A 22,833-nucleotide genomic window follows, 5' to 3' on the forward strand; every position below is an offset into this window, starting at 1 on the left:
TTAGATTAAATATGGTGACATATATTAATTATGCGCCTATTTTTCTTCAATTTCGGAACTTTGCATACTTTCAGTAAAGTTGAAGCGCCAAATTTAATTCTTCGAACAAAAAAAAATTATTCTGAAATAATTTGAAAATTTGTTTCAGGTAACTCTACATCATTTATCTCAAAATAAAAATAATAATGAAGCAAAGTCAAAATGCAAACACACACAGAATGTTCAGAAATAACATTGCTTCTGGAGTGGATGTCAGATTTTTGTGATGATATTGATTTGTAATAGTTTTAATTATAAGTATTAATTTAATTTTTTTTCATTTAATTATAAGTATTTTAATATTATTTATTTTAAACATAAAAAGAAACGCATTCATGTTAATTATGAAATATTTATTTTGGCAAGTTTAATATCAACAAAGCAAGTATTCTTTCCATAAATTAATTTACAAAGAAAGTTTGATGCTAGTTTAATATCAAGTTTTATCATATTTATTAATAGAATATTTTACATATCATTGATTGACTAAGAAATTCACTATAATTTAAATTAATAATAAACTTAAGTTAATAAATTATATTTAGCAAAAAATTTAACTACATCTTTTAATATCTTATAATCAAACCCGAAACAGAATTAAATAATATGCCAATATTACTTTTAATTTAGTAATATATTTGATCCCAATAAATTAAATAGTATCACAGAAATTACAACATTGACTGCCGTAATAAATTTTTATAAAGTCATTTAAAATCAAATTTTTTGTAAGAGAATTGAAAATTGAGACTTTCAACCCTTTAAAACGCATATTTCTCAAAAGCTCAAAATCAACTTTAATAAGATTTGTTTCATTATAGCCAATGATAAGTGAGTTACACACATATGAAATATAAAAATTTTGCATTAGTTATCCCACAAGTAACAACAAATATATTAAAAAACAAATTGAAAAAAAAAGTGAAAAGTTTTAACTGGCTGACCAGACAAATGGTTCTAGTCTATCCTCTAAAGGCAAACAATTATTCAAAGTATTTAAACTTTCTAAAGTTTGACTTAAGAGCATATGACATTTCTTAACCTGATGTGAAACATCATAAACCTTTGATAGTTTTTCCGCGTACTTTGCATAACGTTTCTGGTTGTCCGTTAAACCAGCCATCAGACGATTTATATCTGCATCAGTCTGAATAAGAAGAAATTTGAAACTATAAACGCAATATAATGTTAAATAATAATAAGCACCATTATTTGACTTTCGAGAATAATGAGCGGCTCGATAATAATAATACGATAAAGAGTTACTAAACTGAATACCAAGATTACTATCACAGAGATAATATATGTTTAATATAACTGGAGATGCATAAACAGTTGATAAATAATAAAAAGTGTATAGAATATAATTTATGTACGTTATAAATAAATTCAATACATACCTCTTTTATTTTTTGAACAATATTATTTTGTTCAGCTGCCACATCATTAGCCCTCGTTGCATAATGAGCTTGCATTTTAAGACAAAGGGCGCGTAGTGGTGCAGGCTGCAAGCGTTCTAATACCTATAACGTAATATAAATATACGATTTAATTACATCTTTCAACATAAATCCAAAAAAGTTTCTTGCAAACTAATAACATTCTTCTTTGTTTTATAATTTGAATAACGATCTTATCATAAATAATCATCTTAGAAAAAAGTTTAGAAAATTATTTAGTCTTGATTAGAAGAACTTTAATCCGCTTAGAATCGACGACAACATGATAGTTTTAGCTATAACTTATTCAAAACCGTTTCCAATCTCATAATTACTCTAAATGTTTACTTGATTCGATTTTAAAAAAACGCATAATGCCATTATACAATATTTTCTTTACCTCTGGATCCCTATGAGATGGTAAATTCAAAGTCCCTCTCATAACAGGTAAAAACATTGGAATGCTTTGAAGTCTTTGAATGTCAGGATCCGATTCTGGTCCCCCTTGTGCAGCTCCTGATTTCACAACAACAATATTATGCGCCTTAGTTGCGCGTCCTAAAGCTGCAGAAGCGCTTGCTGGCGGCTGTTTGCTGTTTGAAGAATATTTGCCGCCTTGGGCCTGATTTTTGTTCTTGCCCAGGCCCGTGCTTCGCGACCTCGTCATTAGAGGTTGTTTGAGATTCTTGTTTTTTAATTTTGGTGAATCTGAAGAAAAATGATTAATTAAAAGTATAATATTTGAAAATGAAACTTAAACATTATAATACAATAATAATAATTCGATAAAAAGTGAGATTTTTGACTCAGTTGTTGGCTTTTTACGGCAATAATATGATTCTGACATTTTTCCTTTACTAATGTTTATTCTTATTACTTATTTGATAATCGTTTAGATATAAATAAATATAGTAGTATGTGTTAGGTGCTCATTAGTTTTAAATTCAAACTTCGAAAGCATGCAGCTTGAATCGTAACCGTGAAAATTCCTAACTCGTACCGCTTTAATAGAGAGCGTTTTTTTAGTGGTACCAAAACACATTTTTGAAAAATCTAAAGATTCTTATATTAATAAAAAACTTAAAATTAAAAAAATTCTTAATCATTAGCCAACTAAATCAGGATTTAGTAAATACCAAACATTGTATATAATTTTATTTACACTAAATATTACGGGCATTTTCCTTAGGGAGTTCCACTTAGGCAACCTTACTCTATATAGTCAATCGACCTGGTTGTAGCAGAGGCCAATGTCATAACCGTAGTATGCTAATAGTATCAAAATGCAATCAAATTCCGAATAAAAGCTCTTGAATTATTTTTCTTAATATAATTTTTCAGTTGCTTTAGATCATTTGCCATGTTTCAAACCAAATAATGCAGTAATATTTATAGTTTCCACGTAAGTAATTAGAGCATACTGTATTATTTAGTACTAGCAAACCCGACGAACGTTCGTTTCGCCACCAGGTGGTTTCGTGAGAAAGATGAAGAAATTTTTTGTTTGTTTTATATTTGAAAAGGAAAATTTGATTTTATTATACAACAGTAATGAATTTATTTCGATTACAAAAATAAAGTGTTTTTTAGTTGAACTTCTCTAAGTAAATGAAAGTGAATCCACAAATTATCCGTTTCATTGAAGTGCTCTTTGGTAAACCACATTTTTGTTTTTTGGTCTGACGTTAACACAAACAAAGGGATGGTTTTCCAACTCGTGAACAGGCAACGTATAACTGCCCATGTGAAAAAATGATTTTCTAAATAATCTATTTGAAATTTATCCCGCAAACACTAAGCGATTGGCCTTTCGACTTGTTATTGCGAACGCAAGGCGAACTGGAAATTGCAATCGTTTGAAGTCAAACGGAAGACCAGTCGGAATCATAGGTATGTCACCAAATCGCCAGAAATTTTGATTGAATGGTGAAATTCAGTGCGTGTACATCATTATTCTTTGCGGCAAGAATTGCTCGTTGACTTAACCAAGCATAATTCTGATAATTCTCACTAATGTCATTACTCGAATTTTTAATTACGGTGCGTGAAGTTCCAGCAGCTTGCATTAAGGCACGATGCCATGCACAACTAATTTTCTTAGCTATAAACCTTGCGGAGCCCGAGAAAGAATGCAAAATTGTCGAAATCGGTTCGTGCGTTCTGGAGTTATTTTGTCAGGAAGGGTAACCCGACTTATTTTTATATATATATAGAAGATAGTAGGATTTATATCTGATTAACTTAATTTTCTACTCATTAATTTGCAATTACCTCCAATAGGTCGATTGACAGTGTATGATATATACGGCAAATCGGCGTCAGAACAGACGCTCGGTCCAGGAGATATGCTTGTAGGCCGCTCCATTTTGGCGGCCTCGCATCCGGAGGCAGCGATCGTGTGGCCGCGTACCAACCTGCCGCCACTGCGGGGGCTCTCGCTCCTCCTGGCGTTAGAACTTGCCTCCCGAGCAGCCGCCGCCGATGATTGCTCAGAACCCATGATTCGCCTGGATTAAATCGTAATCTGAAATAAATATATTGCATTAATGAAAACCACAAATTTTTGAAAAAATTCGAGATCAAAAAAAGAAAGTGTCTTTTGTGTAACAATATAATAATAAAATTAGAACTTCCTGTCCAATAAGGGAATTTAAGTCAAGGCCTAATCTAAGAAAGTATCAGAAGTGTTTTTAAAGTTATTCACATATCTAATAAAAATATGCAAATTATCTATGAGTTATATCAACTTTACTCATATATTCTTTTTCCTATTTTTAAGTTGCAAAATGCAACTTAGATTTAAATATATTTGGATTAAAAAATATATGTATAACAAGATAAACCATACTATACTTAAGGTATTGATCTTCTATTACGAGGAAAGTAAATTTAAGTATGTGATGATAGGTATAAGGTTTTTTTTTATTAACTTGATCATGCACATAGGTAAGGTGTAAAACCAATTGTTCAGAAGATACAAGAGAGTAAATCTAAAAACTACATCCAATGATACTGTTTTTCACAAAGTTGAGGTGTAAAATGAGAAAAGACGTAGAATAAAAAAAAGAAAATTTCATTTATTATTGGAACTAAACTAACCATTAAAATCTTTTTTTTAAATATTCTGTGAAGTATTTGTTCTAGCAATCTGCATAAAAACTTTTAACATATTGCTGATATAAAAGTCTTGTCAAATGATCGCTTATTGAAATATAAATTTTACTCTAGTAGTAAGGTGACCATACGTCCCGGATTGGCCGGGATAGTCCCGATTTTCCGCCTTGCGTCCCGGCTTTTTCTAAAAGCAATATTTGTCCCGGTTTTTAGGTGTTTTGTCCCGGATTGTCCCGGATTTTCAAAAATGTTTTGAATGCCAATATTTTTTTTAAGTAGATTTCAACTAGAAAATTTGAACCGAAAACACCTCCCCCACTCTCGCTCTCGCGAACATTATAATCCGTCCCGGATTTAATGCAAAAAATATGGTCACCTTACTAGTAGTAAGCATCGAATTTTTCTATTTACTTCAAAATTATATTTTATTTTATATTTATTAAAAGCAATGGGCTAATTTGTAGAATTTCAAAACATATAAAAATTAGCTAATCTTTTCTAACCTATATAAAACAAGTTCTTGCAATAGTTCACAGCAAATCTGATTATCTTAATGTAATTATCATTAAAAAGTAATGCATTTGATAAAATGTAAATAGTGACACATGTCGTGTAAAAAAATCGTGCTACCACGCTTGTTGAACAAAGAGGGGACTGGGTCAATTATAAAGGCACGCTCGCAATTTCTGGTATAATTTGATATATTATAATTTTTTTTTCTCTAATGTATGTGTATTTGTCATATGATAATAATCATATTTTTATTAACAATTTGTTATGGAAACAAATATTTTTTCAATGATGAAAGATTGGTTACAACATTGCTTCTTAACAGTGTAAAAATGAATTTTTAGAAATAATTTTTTTAAGTTGGTTTGAAGGACAAATGTTCGCAATTGAAATATGTAATATTAATTTTAGAACACGGAAACTATAATAAATATTAATTTTTCAAATAGCACAACAGGTCTATGGTAGTTTAAGTTTTATACTGAAGTCTCAATTTTCTATTTCGCCTAAAAATTTATTAGGAAAAATAAAAAATACATGTTAACAAAACCTACAAAATCATTGATTTAAAAACAAAGCAACAATAATAAAATAATGATAAAAATATTACAGTAATTTAGACACAGTCAAGTTCATACTAAGATATAAAATAGTTACATCCTACAATAGGATCGCATAATCAGAAAAACCGTTCAGAATGCCTTTTTGTCCGGGAACAAAAGAATGATCTGAAAATGTGCAAACTGTGACACACTTTTCATTTATCTCGTTAAAAGAACTTTTGAATAGATTCAATAAGCGGAAAATTGTGTATTCTTTCTATCGCAGCAACGTTGTCTTCACACAAAATAAAATCTTAAAACCCACTGAGCATCTAGTATATTTTTTGTATTCATATTGTTAACACGTGTATTAGTAAAATTTTACATTTTATACCGCCTTTTTCAAATCCGTTTAAAGCTTTGTAATATTTATTGCCGTTTAATAAAAACTATGTGTGATTAAGGATAAAATGAAAAAAATGCGTGATGTCTTAAAGGTCAACCGTTCAAATCTATTTCCAATTGAAATCGGTATAAAAAGTCAAATGTCACGAGTGAAATAATACAATGTTTGTTAAAATCAATACTCTAAGTTATATATATTTTTTCTTATCAATTTTTAATCAGGCGATGGTGAATAGTGGAACTGTAAAATTTATTAACAAAAACATAAATGATACAATAATGAAGCATGATAAAAATGACATTGCTTTTGATATAGGAGACTATAATTTTACAGAATATTTCAGAAATTTAGATTCTAGAAAAACAGATTTGAAGATTGTTACGCACACAGCTAATAATGAAGTGACCAATTTGCAAAATCTCGATTCCGTTTCAAAGAAAAATGTATTAAGAAGAAAAGGCAATACAAGATTTTTAGATTTGTTCAGTATTATTAAATTTGAGAACAAACCATGTTCGTTGGAGTATGATCTTTTAGAAACAACTGATGGAACGTGTTATCATAAGACTGAATGCGATCGCCTTGGAGGACTTGCGGTTGGCAGTTGCGCGAAAGGTTTTGGTGTCTGCTGTATTTGTAAGTGAAATTAAAAATTTTTGTAATACTTGTAATCAAAATTACTTGTAAATAGATAAAAACTCACATTAATATTGTCTAAAAGACACATCATTTTATATATCTCTAACACGTAGTCCGCAGGAAAGTGTGTAAGTCCGATAGTTTAGCTGAGAGAAGCCTCAAACTTCCTTGACAACGAACATAAATTAAATACTTTAAGTTCGAGAATTCTAATAATATATTATTATTGTTAGTATTATTATAAATGCCATTTCCCAGTTTCGCTAAAATGCGGTGACATGTCTCTACAAAACGTTAGTTACTTCGAGTCTCCTGGTTTTCCCAAACCAACTTCATCAAAATTAGCTTGTGCTATAACAGTGGTGGCTTTACCTGGTGTACGACAATTTAGACTCGACTTTTTGTCGTTTGAGGTAACACAATAAACATAGATAATAAAATAAAATAGTATACATTAAAATCGCATTATTTATTGAAGATGCAACCGCCGACAAATGGAGATTGCATAGAGGATCAACTTCTAATTTCTGGACAAATGGGAAACAAGTTGCCCCCAATGTGCGGAATAAATACGGGACAACACAGTAATAATTTACCATAAAGTTATTTAATTACTAGTGCAATACATTGTTGATAACGCCCAAAAACAGATATTAAAATTAAATATATATTTTTTTACACATTTTGGATCCTGATTTTAAAACAGTTCGATTCATAAGTATGCAGACAAAAATTTGTTACATTTGTAAGCCGTTCAATGATCAAGACATTGGTCTATCCGAAGCTTCACAGAACTTATATTTTAATTTTTGGGCCAAATCAATAACTTTGCATATAGAAGTCGATGAATATAGAGTCTTACAAATTAACATACACTAACAGGTATATATTTTAGTGTATTTGGACGTATCACAGTCCAACTTCCTCATGGTGAGCGCCTTAACAAATTCGGATCGTTTGCGGCAGTATCGTATAAAGATAACGCAATTGACACCAGAACAAAATGTACCAGATGGTTGCTTGCAGCACTATGATGACCTGGACGGACGCATTGAAAGTTTTAATTATGCAGATTCATCGAGAATTCTCGACGCCAGAAGGCCAGGATATTTCGTAAGTATCAAACTTTTTGTACCAAAGACTTCTTCATAGATCAAAGTCATGGTTTTGTGCAAAGGTCTTTAAAGAGGGCAGATATATCTCCACAATATAGAGGCACTACGGAATGTTTCAAAAAGCTGGTGAAGTTAAATTTTCTCTATGTTATGAAAAATGACATAAATTCTCAAGATATGGCAAAAAGTGCGACCAAGATCTTTGGTTCAACAAATAATTTTATTAACTACACCAAATAAGAATTAAGCTAATAACGAAAAATGCCATATATGAACATTTTAGCATTTGGAAGAAGATGCTTTACTGCATACGCATGAATTAAGGAACTCAAAAACATCAATTTTGTATGATATTTAGTTAGGTCCAAATAGTTTATTAACGTCAGCTGTAATTAATTTTTTAAACAAAATCACATGCTTTTTCAACATTTCAGAATAACATGAATTACGCAATCTGCATAACACGGAAACCCGGCCGCTGCGCGGTGACTTATTTCAATGCAGATTTTTTCCAAATTTCAAACGTTGGCCTAGGTAAGAGCATAATGATAATAATTATCACAGATTAAGATAAGTAATATTTCTTAGCATTAATTAATAGATGGAGAACCAATAATTCCTCCTGAACAAGCAGGAGTTGAGGTGTTCAACTGTCCTGATGATTTTATCATCATCAATGGAGTTCGACTTTGTGGAGAAAGACTGAACGATGCTTCATTAATTGAAGACTTTACAATAGATGCACCAGTTGTTGGTAAGAAAGCAAAATAGCTAAATTGTAAACATTATTTTCAATCATTATAGATATGACATCATTGTTATGGAACATATGATATTAGTTACAGTACAAAATTTGCTCATATGTAGACCAAAGAAAATTAGTAAATTAATATAAATTCTCAACTTCTGCGAAAATAATATTTAATAAATATATTGAGCTTGTTCAAAAAATGAAATCGAATACCTTTGTGAAAACAGTTGCAAATCAAGTCTATTTTTATATGGTTGGCAGTATAATCTTATACAATTATTCATCTTCTGTACGAATGCGTATTTTCTATTGATTATGGCAAGAACTGATCAATATTAAATTATTCTAAAACAACTACGTCTCAACATACTATAAGAATCAAGAATTAATTATTTAAACTATTTTTCACCGAAGGGGAGTCCGACAAATATCGACAAGAAATATTAAAAATTATTAACATGATATTTGAGCAAAGTATTTTTTAGAAAGCCTGCAACTAGCAATTATGCTGGTTTGGGGTAATTTGGGATGCATAACATAGAAAAATATATAGTCTATGCTTAAAATAATACACGTATTCTATATTCATATTTTCATTGATAATTTCATTCTATTCGTGTACATATTTATTTCTTACCATAGGCTATGGTAAATTAAGGTGTTTTTAAATAGAAGAATAAACTTTCGAAATAGGAGTAGAGATTTATTAAATTGTATTTTTATCCTTTACGATTCGTGTTAAAAAGCAACATTCAAGTAGATAATAGCAGAATACAAATAGTCTTAACCTGATCGAGCCATTTATTTATTTCTGATATAAAAATTATCCTTAGCTATAGGAAGGAAATAAGATAAAGTAAAAATAGGCAAAAATAATTTTCTCTTGCGCACTTAAAATCATTAAGGTAACATACTTAATTATATGAAAACGGTACAAATACAAATATCTGAAAAGCCATAAAAATATCTGAAAATTAATTGTTGACTTTAAGCAGTAATCAATCAATATCTATGAACTTAAACTAAGGTTGAAGTACATAGTTATGAATATGTAAAAAAACCAATTCAATTCTGAACAAATACTTCATTATTAAACTCGTATAATGAAGATCTGAATCGATTCACGAGCACAACTGGGTCAACTGATAAAGAATATTGCACGTAATTAATAATGCAAGTTAAAATGCAACCACGACATGAATGTCAATTGGAATAGGGAAGTAACGATCTGATTTGGAAACTTTTCAGAATATGGTGCAGGACCAATAATGCTTCCTTTCCGATCAAATGGAAACGTTACTGGAAGAGGTTTCAGAATACTTTTTCGCCAAGAACCGTGCAAGATGGAATAATTTGATAAAACAATATCATGATTATTCTATTCATTATAATCACAATTTTCATTCATTTTTTCCTCGTACTTTACATTTGGCATCAGATACATTTAGAACAAGATTGCAATGATTTTTAGTTTTATTTATTTATATAAAAATATATTTATTAATTTATTATATTAGAGTGAGTTATTTTAATATTGCACATACGAATGCTTCGAAAATATAACAAATTAATTTATTTATTCCTTAATACTGTAGTTTGATAAATAGGTTGGTCATTAGAATAATAAATTTGAAACACTAGATAAATTAAGTATTAATTTATCATATTACAAATATGTATTCGTTCAAAATTAATTAACTAATTTATTGTCCTAGAGTAAGTTTAACATTGTATATGCTGATAATTGTTTCATAATTACAATAAATTTATTTATTTATTATTATTATGTTTATTCATATAAATTTATATTTGACTTAAAAATTTTTATATTTTACTGTTGAAAATAGTGATTTCAGCATGCTTTGTCTATAGTGAAGCATAATACAGTAGAAATATATTCACAAAATATTGCTCAAATGTTGTCTTCTTATTTGCTTTTCTGTTTGAATTGAAACATATAATTGAAAATATCATTATTAATGTGTCACTAAAAGAAAAATTACAAAAACTATTTTGAATACCTAAAGAATAATTCGTTTTAGCCTTATTTTCAGTAAAGGGCCCGTGGCAAGTGGTTAGAGCTCTAGGATCAGATCAGAGGTCCTATATTCGAAACAACCTGATGCTAAACAATCAGCAATTGATTTCAAATAAAAATAGCAATATGTTTTCAAGTGAAATTAGCCTTTAACCGAAAATGCTGCAAAAAGTTAACACTATTACAGAAATTGTAATAATGAAATATATCACATAGAGAAGGGACAACGGTTTGGGTTGCCATCTATAAAAACTGACGTAGTTATTTAAGTAAGTCATCACAAAAGATGCAATGCGAAACGCCAACAAAAACCTATTGAGCCCTTATTACTCGAAATAATTGCACCTTGTTGTATATTAAATGTGTACGTTCTAAGCAATTATTATTACCAATAAGAGTATTATTATGATATTAACTTAATGCGAATCTGACGTCACTCGACAGCACGCGTCCAATTCTTCTTAATAATTTAGGTTGATATTTACTGGAGTATCAGTCCCACGCCTATTCTGTGAAACCTAGTGACGTAGGTGTAAGTACAAATTGTGTTACAGAAATAGTACGGTATAAAATTATTATAACACTAAGAAAACAATAGTAGCAATTGAAATTGTTTACGAACTCTAAATAGATAACATTCGACGAGATTCAATCGTAAATGATTTATTTAGAAACGAATTAAATAGTAACCTTTTCATAGTTGTGTACTTGAAATATTATGTCCATTGACGGAAGAGCACACGTGTCTGCAATTTGCAGTTTTAAGATGTCGATGGAATTATGCGAATTAAAATCTATATCATATGAAAAACATATTTCATATAACCACAGCAGAGGTATGAATTCAAATTCGATCAACTTCTACATGCTCCATAAAAAAAAATAAATTTTAGCATAGTAGAATGATCAATGGACAATATATATTATTGACTAAAATCGTGAAATTTTTGAAGCTGTGAGTAAGTGGTTAGAGCTGTTGGATTTGAAACAGAGAATCAGACAATTTGCATCAAGCAGCAGTGACATCAGTTTTCATTTGGAGAGATATATATATAGTAATATATTCTCTAGTAAAAATTAACTCTTATCCGGCATTACAGCATCGACAAAAATCATTACCATTATACAAATTGTAATAATAAAATCCATCATAAATAGATAAGCAAATATTTGGATTGATATCTATGAAAACCTACGTTTTTTATCTAACAAGTAAAATCATCACAACAGCTCATAGAACCCTTAACTTCTGATCGCTGTTCAATAAAAAATGATATAGAGATTAATTAAGTACATAATTTGATGACATAAAATCTTGTCCTTCTTTTGTAAATTTAATTATTTTGAAACATTTAATTTCAAAAATATATAAAATTACTAACTTATTGATGGTATTAATTTTCAGATGAGATCACAAATATTTGAAATCGTTCATAAGATATAAGATTCTGATTTTTGTTTGAATCGAAATCTGTCCACATTGCAGACATTTAGTAATGGTTAAGATATGTTATTGTGAAGGCAACCCAATAGTTGTCCTGCCCTAATTGTAGTTTTTTATGATTATACTATATGCTATCTATAATATATTATTTATATCTATATTATATTATCTTCGTATTTTTTTATGCAGCAATGCCCACAAAACGTGATTCTAAGTTGAAATTATATTCGAGATCTACAACCTCAAGTGAAAATATCATGTTTGTCTGATTTCGAGCTGGTTGAGGTTGGGATTGAACTCGCTTATAAGATAATTTTTATAGCTAGAGTGTACCAGGTCGCCATAAGTTTCTTTAAACGATAATTACAATAAAAAAGTATATTCACAAGTAATTTTACTTTTTGACAATTATTTATCGGCTATTGAAAATTCATCAATTTTACAGAATAACAGAAGGTGCTATCACAGGATAGTTATCTTTCACACGATATCTACAATTGTAGCTAAATGAAATTATTGTATAGATTGCTATGAAAAAAAAACGAAAAAAAAATTACAAAAATTGTGAAAATATTCATCACATAGAGATAACACAACTGTTTGAGTTGGGTTAAGTAAATCATCAGAACAACAGCTCATAGAACTCTTAAGTTCTGATCGCTGTTCAATTAATATATAAAAAATATTTATTTGTTATTTAAGTCTATTTAAGAATACTTAATATCGCAAATATCTAAAATACTGTTAAATACAAGTTATAAGGTACAAGTATCACGCAAAATGAACTAGTAATTACAAAAGCAAACACTGCAAGCGTAGGTAACTAAAATTCATATTATCTATTTCCAATACTGATCGTCAATAACTAAAGCCAATGCAAATAAAAATTAAATTTAAAACCATCTATTCCTACCATGTTGACGATATGATCTAACTTGTAAGACACGATAGGTTACGTTCCATCCTTCGTAGTATGTATTAGTCAAACGTCAGAGTATCATTACCATCGAAGCGCCATGTGATACTGGACACATGGAGGGGCATATTGGAACGGAAATTGATTTTATTATGTTGTCTCCATTTGGTTTCCATGGCGGGTAACATGTGCATTATTTATTACATATGAGACTTACCGGCGAATGCTCGTAGTTGAAGACGAAAAAGGAGGCTAAATAATTATCTGTTTTTTTGCAACATTAAGAACCGAGGGTGGAATAGAATGATTATTTGAATTTGGTAAATTTGGTCCTGAACACTAGCCCTATTTCTCGAAGGAGGAATTCTGACTTGCTAATTTCGATTCAGAACGTTTCAAGTCATTCCGATTCGTTTGTGACCAAAATTAAAAATAAGTATTGTAGCTATGTTTGTCTCTTTGGTGTATGAGTCAAAATTTGAACTTAAATATGTAAGAGACCAACTCTCGGGGTTAATTAGTTATATTATGTTACCGGTCTATTTTGTTAAACCAAAAAACTATATATTTGCTAACCTTCAATTGGTACAAATTTGAAATATCAATGATATCATGTGCAAACTTTTCGTTGCCACTTTGGTAACACATGCGTGAAGTCAAACTAAAGTTGATATTATGATGTTTGTGCTATTTGGAGGTTAGGTTTTATGCGTGAAACGCCCGCTCAAACAGCAAAGATAATTCTTGACTACCTGCTCATTCAACAAAAAAAATGGTAACATGACATAACTATTTTATCCCGAGAATTTGCAATAATCTTAATTGATTAAGTCGATTATTAACACGTATTGGACAGTTAAACAAATATTCAGGACAAACAGAGATCTACCAATTGATTGTTCATATTTTAAAATCATGCAAATACATATATATAAAAAGAAGAGTTTAAGAAAAGAAGATTCTATTAGAACTGTACCGGGTTTATTATAAACTATAATGCGATATTTTACATCAAACAATTGGTAACAAATACTAATTGTGAAAATTTTATCATTTTCAAGTTAAGAGAAACGTAATATAAACTATACTTATACAAATAATCTTTAAAATTAGTATACAATATTTTGACATATAAATAAATCTTCATTATGCACATAACTAATTAGAATATCCAGAGCATAGCAACCAATATGCTTGCTCTGAATACAGATAATTATGAAACAATTCACGTAAAAAATATGATAAATAGTTTATAAACTGTTTATTCGAAATGATATATATATATATATATATATTTATATATATATTGTTATGTATATATATTAAAAAACCCCATTGTTCTTCATTTTGTTGATTCATACATTTTACAGTACATTACAAATATTTAGCTTTGCAAATGTTTTACTCACCAAAATTATCGAGGATACCAGAATATATTAGCTTTCCTCATTAGCGTTGTATCAATTCATAATAACCACACTAATGATAAAAGTCAACTTAAATTTACACAAAAGGTTTCATGACGTGTATCGTTTCATGCATGTGGAGGGGCATTAGTAAAAATTTATTAGTAGAGCAGAAGAATAAGTAATGAAATATTTTGTATGATTTTTAAACTTTTACGTAAAAGATCTAAAAATTACCTCAGAATTCCGAATTTTTTAATTTTAAATATTTATCACAATCAAACGAATTGTTAGATGCCATTTTATAGTTAGAGGTTATATTTGTTTGAGGTGCTTTTGGGAAACAACTGGAAAGGAAGATAATATTACCATAGCGAATTTATAAAATTAACACAATTTTTTGTGTGCAAGAGGGACCTAATTAAGTTTAGTTGTATTGCAGACTACAGCATTATACAAGTATAATAAAAGTTAAAATTTTACTTTAATTAATCTTCCACATTTCTACGAATATAAGAGAATGGTTAAATCAGCTTGATTACGCTGACGTCTTACATCAAAATTACAATCATACTATAATAACAAAAAAAATTGATGAGAAAATGAAAGTCAATCATGTTTTTTAAACTGACACTTTTCTCTATAATTCATTTCTCTCTTTTATAGATATAGAAAAAAATTAAGGAAAAAATAGCATTCTAGATCCTCCCCCCATAAAGTAATGGCTACTCTCTATTTCTCATTTAAACAGTAGTCTTTACAAAACTGAAATTTCGAGTTTCAATTACGAATTTCAAAAATGGTAAAAGATTACCAAAATTATTACATCATGACTGCAATCTCATTAAAATAAAAGAAAAATTTAATAAAAAATGCAATGCAAAAATGTATTTTGAACTGACTCTTTTCTCTATGATTCATTTTCCACGTTTATAAGTATGTATTTTATGTGCTTATACTCGTACATATACCTACTCATACACACATGCACATAATAATCAAAAGAGGATCTAGATCCTCCCCCCATGAAGTAATGCTTACTTACTATTTTTTTAAATACATCGGTCTATACAGAACTGAAATTACCAATTTCAAAAATGGTAAAAAAATATCAAAATTATTAAATCACGACTGGAATCTTGATTTCCAATCAAGATTATAATGACAATAAAAAAAAATTAATAAAGTAATGCAATGCAGGAATGTGTATTAAACCGACAATTTTCCCTATGATTTATTTTCGACGTTTATAAGTATGTTTTTTATGTACTTACTCGTACACATATACACACAAGCACATAATAATCAAGAGAGAGAAAAATATCATTCTAGATCCTCCCCCCTTGAAGTAATGGCTACTCACTATTTCTCATTTAAACAGCAGTCTTCCCAAAACTGATATCACAATTTACAATTACCGATTTCAAAAACGCTTGAAAAAAATTACCAATTCATCGAATTGTTCCTAGCCCTCGGCCTAACGGGTATCTCCATGTCAATTTCCACGTTGGCTCTTCGGCAGACCGCGCAAGCACGCTTACGTTATAAGTGACACGGTTATCGTGGATCCGATGCAATAATGTACTCGTGGGGTAGTTTTAGCCACCGCAAAAACGTTGACCAATAACTATCATTAGTCGGAAACCGATATTCGTGACATGAACACGGAAATGAAAATTATATCACCGACTTGGTTAAACGAAATAGGAGAAAATACTAGCTTTCATTTATGAAATTTTCACAGTGAAACAAAAAAAAATTGCTTCTGATCTATCAATAAGTGACCGTGTAAATTTGACTGATTACGTAGCTCGTTAGTGAACATAATTAGTGCTGTATATTAAAGCAAATGTTAAATATATACACAACGAAGAAAGAATGTAATTAGAAATAAGAATCACATGAGAATTGAAATCCACTAACTTCAGTGCTAGCGCAAATTGTTAAATATTAAATTGTCTCCGAAGCACCTGTGTACGGTTTCGGAAAATCTCGTCTTATGATAATTAAATTAACTGGGAAAGTTTGTGTACAAAGAAATCGTTGACTTGTTTTATTGTGCATAATAAAAAACCTCAAGGTAGTTTTCAAAGCTATATAAAAAACAGCGCAGTGCAGCAGATAATATTTTAACCTGTTTACATAAATTGTTTTATTAAGAACAATACTGATAATAAACATTTGATAATCACAAATTAAATTTGACACTGAATTTTAAATACTTAGTGCTAATATAAGAAATTTCGCATTTGAAAAAAAGTTATTGTAACAAATATTGCCCATAAACTGTTATCTCTAAACGGATTTATGTTATTCAGATGAAAAGTTAAAATAAATATTTAATACAAAAGTGAAGTTTTTTAAATCTTTTGAATAATAAATAAAAAAATATTTAAGTATGCCACTTTATGAAAATATAAGTGACTTTATGATTGGTCAAGTAATAGTTGTTAAATTCTACGTCAAACTTTACACAACTAATTCTTGTTTAAATATTCAAAATAAACAAGAATATATAATTAAAATATTTAAACATTACCAGAAAATGTTATAATACTTAACTCCAAATAAAATTGTGTTCACTATTTCAAATGCACGTTTATATCGAAATATACGTACCAAATTGCATTTAAAATGGAAAGCTAACGCTAAGTTGTGCAAAATTGAAAGTATCTCTAGAAACTGCCATTACAATTAACAAACAAATACTAATTGAGAGATAACGTCTTCAACTAATTTGTCATAAATGATTATTAAAATAAATATTAACAGCGTGGAACAATAGTATTAAAATAAAATTATTGGATGTATAAGCAAATATGTGTTTGTAGAGAACACTCAAATGAGTGGAAAAGAAATTATATATATGACCTAAAAACAAATATGATAAAATTCAATCAAAATATACAAACTTTCATAAATTTTTTAAGCTGACACGTTAATTTTTATAGGTTCTATATATTGAAAATATAAAGAAATTTCTATTCAATAGTTCAGTACTTCAATAGTTTTTTAAATTGAACTATTGATTAAAAAAATATTGTGATACACAACAAACACGTTTCAGTGGAAACTCTTTCAAATTTGCGAAAAAGGTCTCAACAGATTTTTTAATTACCAAACAAGTGCAAATAGTGACATTATTACAATGATGAATGAAAATAATCGACTGATTTTCGAAGACGAAACAGCCACTTCGAGCAATACGTCTTCGCGGCGGGCGAGTCGCGATGGCACGCGGTTTTCCACCGTAAGACATGGGAATCTTCCGAGCCCTTCGAGGTACCTTGGAGAATGCAACCCCGCCATGAGTTTTGATAGACTTTCACAATACCAGGGAGATAATCGCCAAAGAAGATTTAGTCAAGACTCAAATTTGGTCGGACCAGTGAGGTAAGCTAATGATTTACAGATAATTTGGCTCAAAGCGAAGTTTATAAGATTTTTTGTATATTATGATTTTATAGAAGGGTTATAAATACATTTTCCGCATATGCGCAGCGTGTATACAGAATTGCACAAAATGCATTTAAATATGAATATTGAAAAAAGATTTCAGTATTCTAAATGCTTCTATCTCTGAAAGTTCGATTATATTCTTATACAAATATTACAGAAAATATTACCCATTTGATTGATATTTTAATACCAGTTTCGTCGATCGTCCTTCATACTACAGGTCAAAAGTACGATCGTGGCAGACCTTTCTCAAAAAATAAACAAAATAAATTAAAATTGATACATATTTCATCTTTATATATAAGGAAAAGAGTTTATGTTTAAAGCAAATTCACTTACGTTTGATATTAAAAATACTGATCAAAAATTCAAAAAAAGCCATTTGATCTGTCCCGATATAAGACTATATCAGAACGATTATTGAATCCGTAATTATTTTTATTCCTTAACTAAAATCTGCATTGAAAATTATCCCTTGATTTGTTAATTTGTTTTAAAAAATTTGATTATTTTTAATAAAGTTTATGTGCGAAGGATAATAAACTGTCAGAAAATGTAAATTTCACATAAAACAAATAATGCTGATGAAAAATGTGACTTGGCGATTCATAATTCAATGAATACTTTGATTAATACTTTACATAAAAAGCACAATTAATTAGAGTAAATGTATTACACAAAAATAGTATAATTCTTAAAGATATCATTCACATTTATTTAGATACAGATTTTTTCAAAGCAAAGAGTGTGAACATAATAAAAATTTATATAAATTTCGACAAACAATTTGCAATATTTATAAAATAAAATGTAATTATTATCTACTAGTGAATAAGTGATCTATGGAAGCTTAGAACGAAAATGCCTATGGTAATTCCGAAGACATTTCAAGTTTATTCAATTTTCTCTTTCCGCGCAAAACAATATTTTGCAATAAGATTGATAGAATGATATCTATATAAAGTAGTTTGCAAAATCAATAAAGAATAAAACACATGATTTTCTAGTAATTTTCGTGACTGAAAATCGTGATTACTCCCTACATTGATGTTTTATTTCGCAAAACATTAATATATGCGATAGTATCACAAATATTGTGTAAACGTATTTACAATGTTTCATAATATTTCTAATCGTACATCTTATTTTATAAAGATCACTGCACACGAATATGATATTTCATCATATATAATTATGACTATAATACATATCGGTTTCCCACATCTTTAGTAAAAACACATTTGAAATCAGTTAGTGAAAATTTAATATTTGGTATGCATTTTTATAGTGGAACGTGTACAATCCAAAAATTTTGTAACTTTCATCAAATCATCGATTAAAAATATAAAATGATTTTAAAATTAACGATTTCACATCGTTTAGTTAATTTTGAAGCAACAACATCTATTTATTTTCCATCATAATGATTAAAATATTCATTTTAAGAGCTTTTTTTATTAATTGATTAGCGAGGAAGACAAATGAACAGATATTTATTAATTAAACTAATGATAATGGATACAAATGCCATATCTTGATGATAACAAAATAAGCCGTGGAAATAAAGCTGTTAAATCACTTTTTTGCCCATCTGCCGTTGGACAAATTATTTGAACAGATATTTAGAATTATGTATATGTTAAACATGTGCAGCGAATGTAACAATAAATTATTAATGAGGAGAGGTTTGTTAGGAGAAAAAATCGGCAATATGTTTGCTGTAAATTAATAACTTTAATAAATTTACAGATTCATACACAATTTGTCAACATTTAAAATTTCTATTCTCGCTGTTCATTTTTAATTCATCGATTTTTAAGACAGTACCATAAACACACATAAAATTTAGCGATCTTTATGGCGTTTAAATACAAAGACACACATATCTACTAATTCAATGATTTATCAAATATAATATCCTATATATTACTTTGCCAATGTATTTTCAAGTGCCAACGTAGACTTTACATTACAATCATTTAAACGTGATGTGATACAATAAAAATTACATTTTTTTAAAATAATTTTATTAGCAAGTCATTGTTATTTACGACATAGTTGCGGTTCAAACATTTGTAAAGCAGCACGTAATGCAAAAATAATAAAAGAAATTTAATCAAATGCAATTATTATATTACTAGAAATCTATTTCTAGTTATAGTTGAATATAATAATATATAATATTGTTAAAACTATATTTTTAGGAATTCATTGGACACGAATCTAACCACCGATATGAGGCACAGCAGTGATAATTTGCGTCAATCGGTGGCCGATGGCGATTAAAGCAGCACACAGTTCTGACACGAATTATGGGTTAGACGATATCATAGAAAGCCCTTTGAGAGTGGCTCAATTAAAGGTAATTATATATAATAAGTCATTAAATATAGCACTGTTTTATTTAAATGATTATTTCTTCCCATTTGTGAAAGAAATATTTGCAAAAATAACAATGCCCGCACGATATCAGACATTTCCAAAGTTGGACTATATTGGCAAAACATTCCCGCTTAGGCAAGGTGATGGTTTATTAAATAAATTGGTGGCTACGATTTTATTTTGCATTTTAGGTATGCTTTTAGTTTTTGGTTTAGTTTTTTGTTGATTTGTGTGTGAAACTTAATTTCTCAAACTTGCTAGATTGGCAATTTTATATTTTATATTGGCTTTGCTGTGCTTTTTTTTTTTTTTTTTTTTAAACTTCATTAGTACTGTTGATAAATATTTCACATCATAATATTGATAAATAATAACATAAATTTAAATAAATAAAAGTGCAAATGATAAAATTTACATGAAAATAATATCCGTAATATGATTTGATATAAAATATAAGCAAATAATAATAAAAATAAAATTAATAAATATATAAATAAAATTACTGAATGATAAAATAATACTAGAAAAATAAATAAAATATAACAAAATAACAATAATAGAATAGACTAGTGGGAATATCTAGATATCCTGATATATATATAGGGTAGGGAGAGGAGGCACAAAAGTCGATTTTGACTATTAGTCAAAAAATATTGGGTCAAGTAATATTGGGAAAACCAAATCAACTACATCACAATAAATAACACATATCTAACAAACAAATATCAAATTTTTTTTATTTTTCAATAAACAATATGTTATTTTTGCTATTTTTCTAAAATTTATCACTAGCCCGTTTTACATACAACCTTCGTATGGAGTTGGAGTAATTATTAATTAAATTTAAAACATGCAAAATTGCTTTTTGTAACTTATTTTGCATTGTTATTTACTAATTTCTTATTGTTTACATCTTCCACCATTCAGGTGGCCCTTTCTACCCTAAACGTTATGTAAGAAGCTATTCTATAGGTTGTATAAAACAAAGTAGAATCTAACTCAAAAAAAAAAATAACGTTTTAAACAAACTAAATAACGTTATATATAATAAATATTATATGCATGTATCATAAACTAAACAACATTGCTCAAAAAAAAAAAACTAAGAATGGACAAAATACTTTTCTTGAAGAATTGACAATGTGGCCTTTTATCTCCTAATAGGGATATTTTCTCCCCTCTACTTCGAAAAAGTATTATAAAAAATCCCAATTTTTTTCTTGATTTTGAGATGATATTGGACCTTTTTACCTGCAGACCTTTAGCCCAGCTATATCCTAAATAATAGTTTTATTAATAAACTATCCTTAATATACGTTTCGTCGGCCGTTGGTTGAATTTTTTTTAATATTTTCGAAAGGTTTTTCTTGTCCGTGGATAATGTACCCATACCGACATATGCTATTCCGACATATATTATTCTTTTGATTTTTCAAATTGTGTAATTTAATTAAAACAACAAACTCGTTACCTAACATATGTTGCCTATTGCAAGCCTATTGAAATCCCAATCAAAATAATTATCATGCAATCAAAAATGTACTGTTTTGTAGTTCAGCTATAATTTATTACGTCTATTGACCTACATTTCTCCATCTATTATAACTTAATCATATGTGTAGCTTTTTCATCAACAGGGTGGAAAATTCCCATATTCAATTATCCATTTTTGAAATACAATACACATCACTCAAAATAATTATTGCTTTTAATGACAAATTTATACAATCAGAGTGACTGTTTGAATTATATTATATAGTTGTAAGACTCAATTTGAACAACCAACGAAAAGAAATATTTAAAAATCATTCTGGGTAATGAAGCAGCTACTCAATGTACATTCAAAGAAAAGTAAGTGAAAGTAAATCTAATTAATTAGGTCAGCTGTTTCTTTTGTCTGTTTAATTACGTACGTCATTTTTATACTTAGAATCTCTATTCCAAAGTTCAAACAATGCTATATAAATTTGGCTTCACTTTGTTTTTACGTTTATTACGTTATACAACAAACAAAAATTGGTATCTTTGTGCAAAGAAAATAAATTCACATTTGAGCTATGTTTTGTTAGGAAAAGTTTTTGAAAATGACCACAGAAGAATCAAAATGGCAAATTGTTAACTTCTTTGACTCCATACAATTTGAATTGTGGAATGTGGAGTATGTAGTCAAGAAGAAATCAACAGGGGTCGTTCTTATTGCCATTTTAAAAAACTTTGCCAAACCTTAGCTTAAATGTGAATGAATTTCTTCACTTTTTACAAGTGATATAATATTTTAAAGGGTTCGTTTTCACTATCAACTCTAAATCATGTGAAGTTTTTTTAGAACCAGGTTCTTGTAAGTTATATTTAAAAATAAGAAAAAAAAAATTATCCGAGATGCTCTTTTTGTCAAAGTATCTTCAAATGACATAAATATATCATTGAATTATTCGCAGAAATTTAAAATAATTATTTTTCCTTATCTTCAAAACCGACCAACTATTTTTTATATTACTTTTGAATTATTTATCATTTCCGCAATGATACCTTTTCCACCTTTAGCCTATAATTAATGCATACTTATGCCATATTTTTATATGCATAGATGAGTGATGTTTGATGCCAATATCGACATTGGAAATTAATTACAG

The 22,833-nt window shown here is 28.8% G+C and overlaps 2 protein-coding genes across 2 annotated transcripts in view; one reads left to right on the top strand and one right to left on the bottom strand.

Moving 5' to 3' along the window:
• LOC113373513 (BLOC-1-related complex subunit 5-like) overlaps positions 1 to 22,833 on the bottom strand; it is a 44,384-nt gene that overhangs the window by 1,276 nt on the left and 20,275 nt on the right. The window contains exons 2-5 of the mRNA XM_026613806.1: positions 3,750 to 4,002; positions 1,879 to 2,186; positions 1,440 to 1,562; positions 976 to 1,186 (exon numbers count right to left, since the gene is read on the bottom strand). Coding sequence (XP_026469591.1) covers positions 976 to 1,186; positions 1,440 to 1,562; positions 1,879 to 2,186; positions 3,750 to 3,978 — 871 coding nt within the window. The 5' untranslated portion in view covers positions 3,979 to 4,002. The remainder of the gene's footprint in view (positions 1 to 975; positions 1,187 to 1,439; positions 1,563 to 1,878; positions 2,187 to 3,749; positions 4,003 to 22,833) is intronic.
• LOC113373514 lies at positions 6,329 to 12,306 on the top strand. Its single transcript, XM_026613807.1, has 7 exons — positions 6,329 to 6,686; positions 6,948 to 7,102; positions 7,168 to 7,273; positions 7,585 to 7,802; positions 8,239 to 8,338; positions 8,406 to 8,558; positions 12,227 to 12,306. Exons 1-7 carry the CDS (start codon positions 6,329 to 6,331, stop codon positions 12,304 to 12,306), a joined length of 1,170 nt encoding a protein of 389 aa, XP_026469592.1.

This window comes from Ctenocephalides felis, unplaced genomic scaffold (genome assembly GCF_003426905.1).
Source record: "Ctenocephalides felis isolate EL2017-DRISC unplaced genomic scaffold, ASM342690v1 CF-g0.4_SCAFFOLD_01604, whole genome shotgun sequence".
NCBI lineage: Eukaryota > Metazoa > Arthropoda > Insecta > Siphonaptera > Pulicidae > Ctenocephalides > Ctenocephalides felis.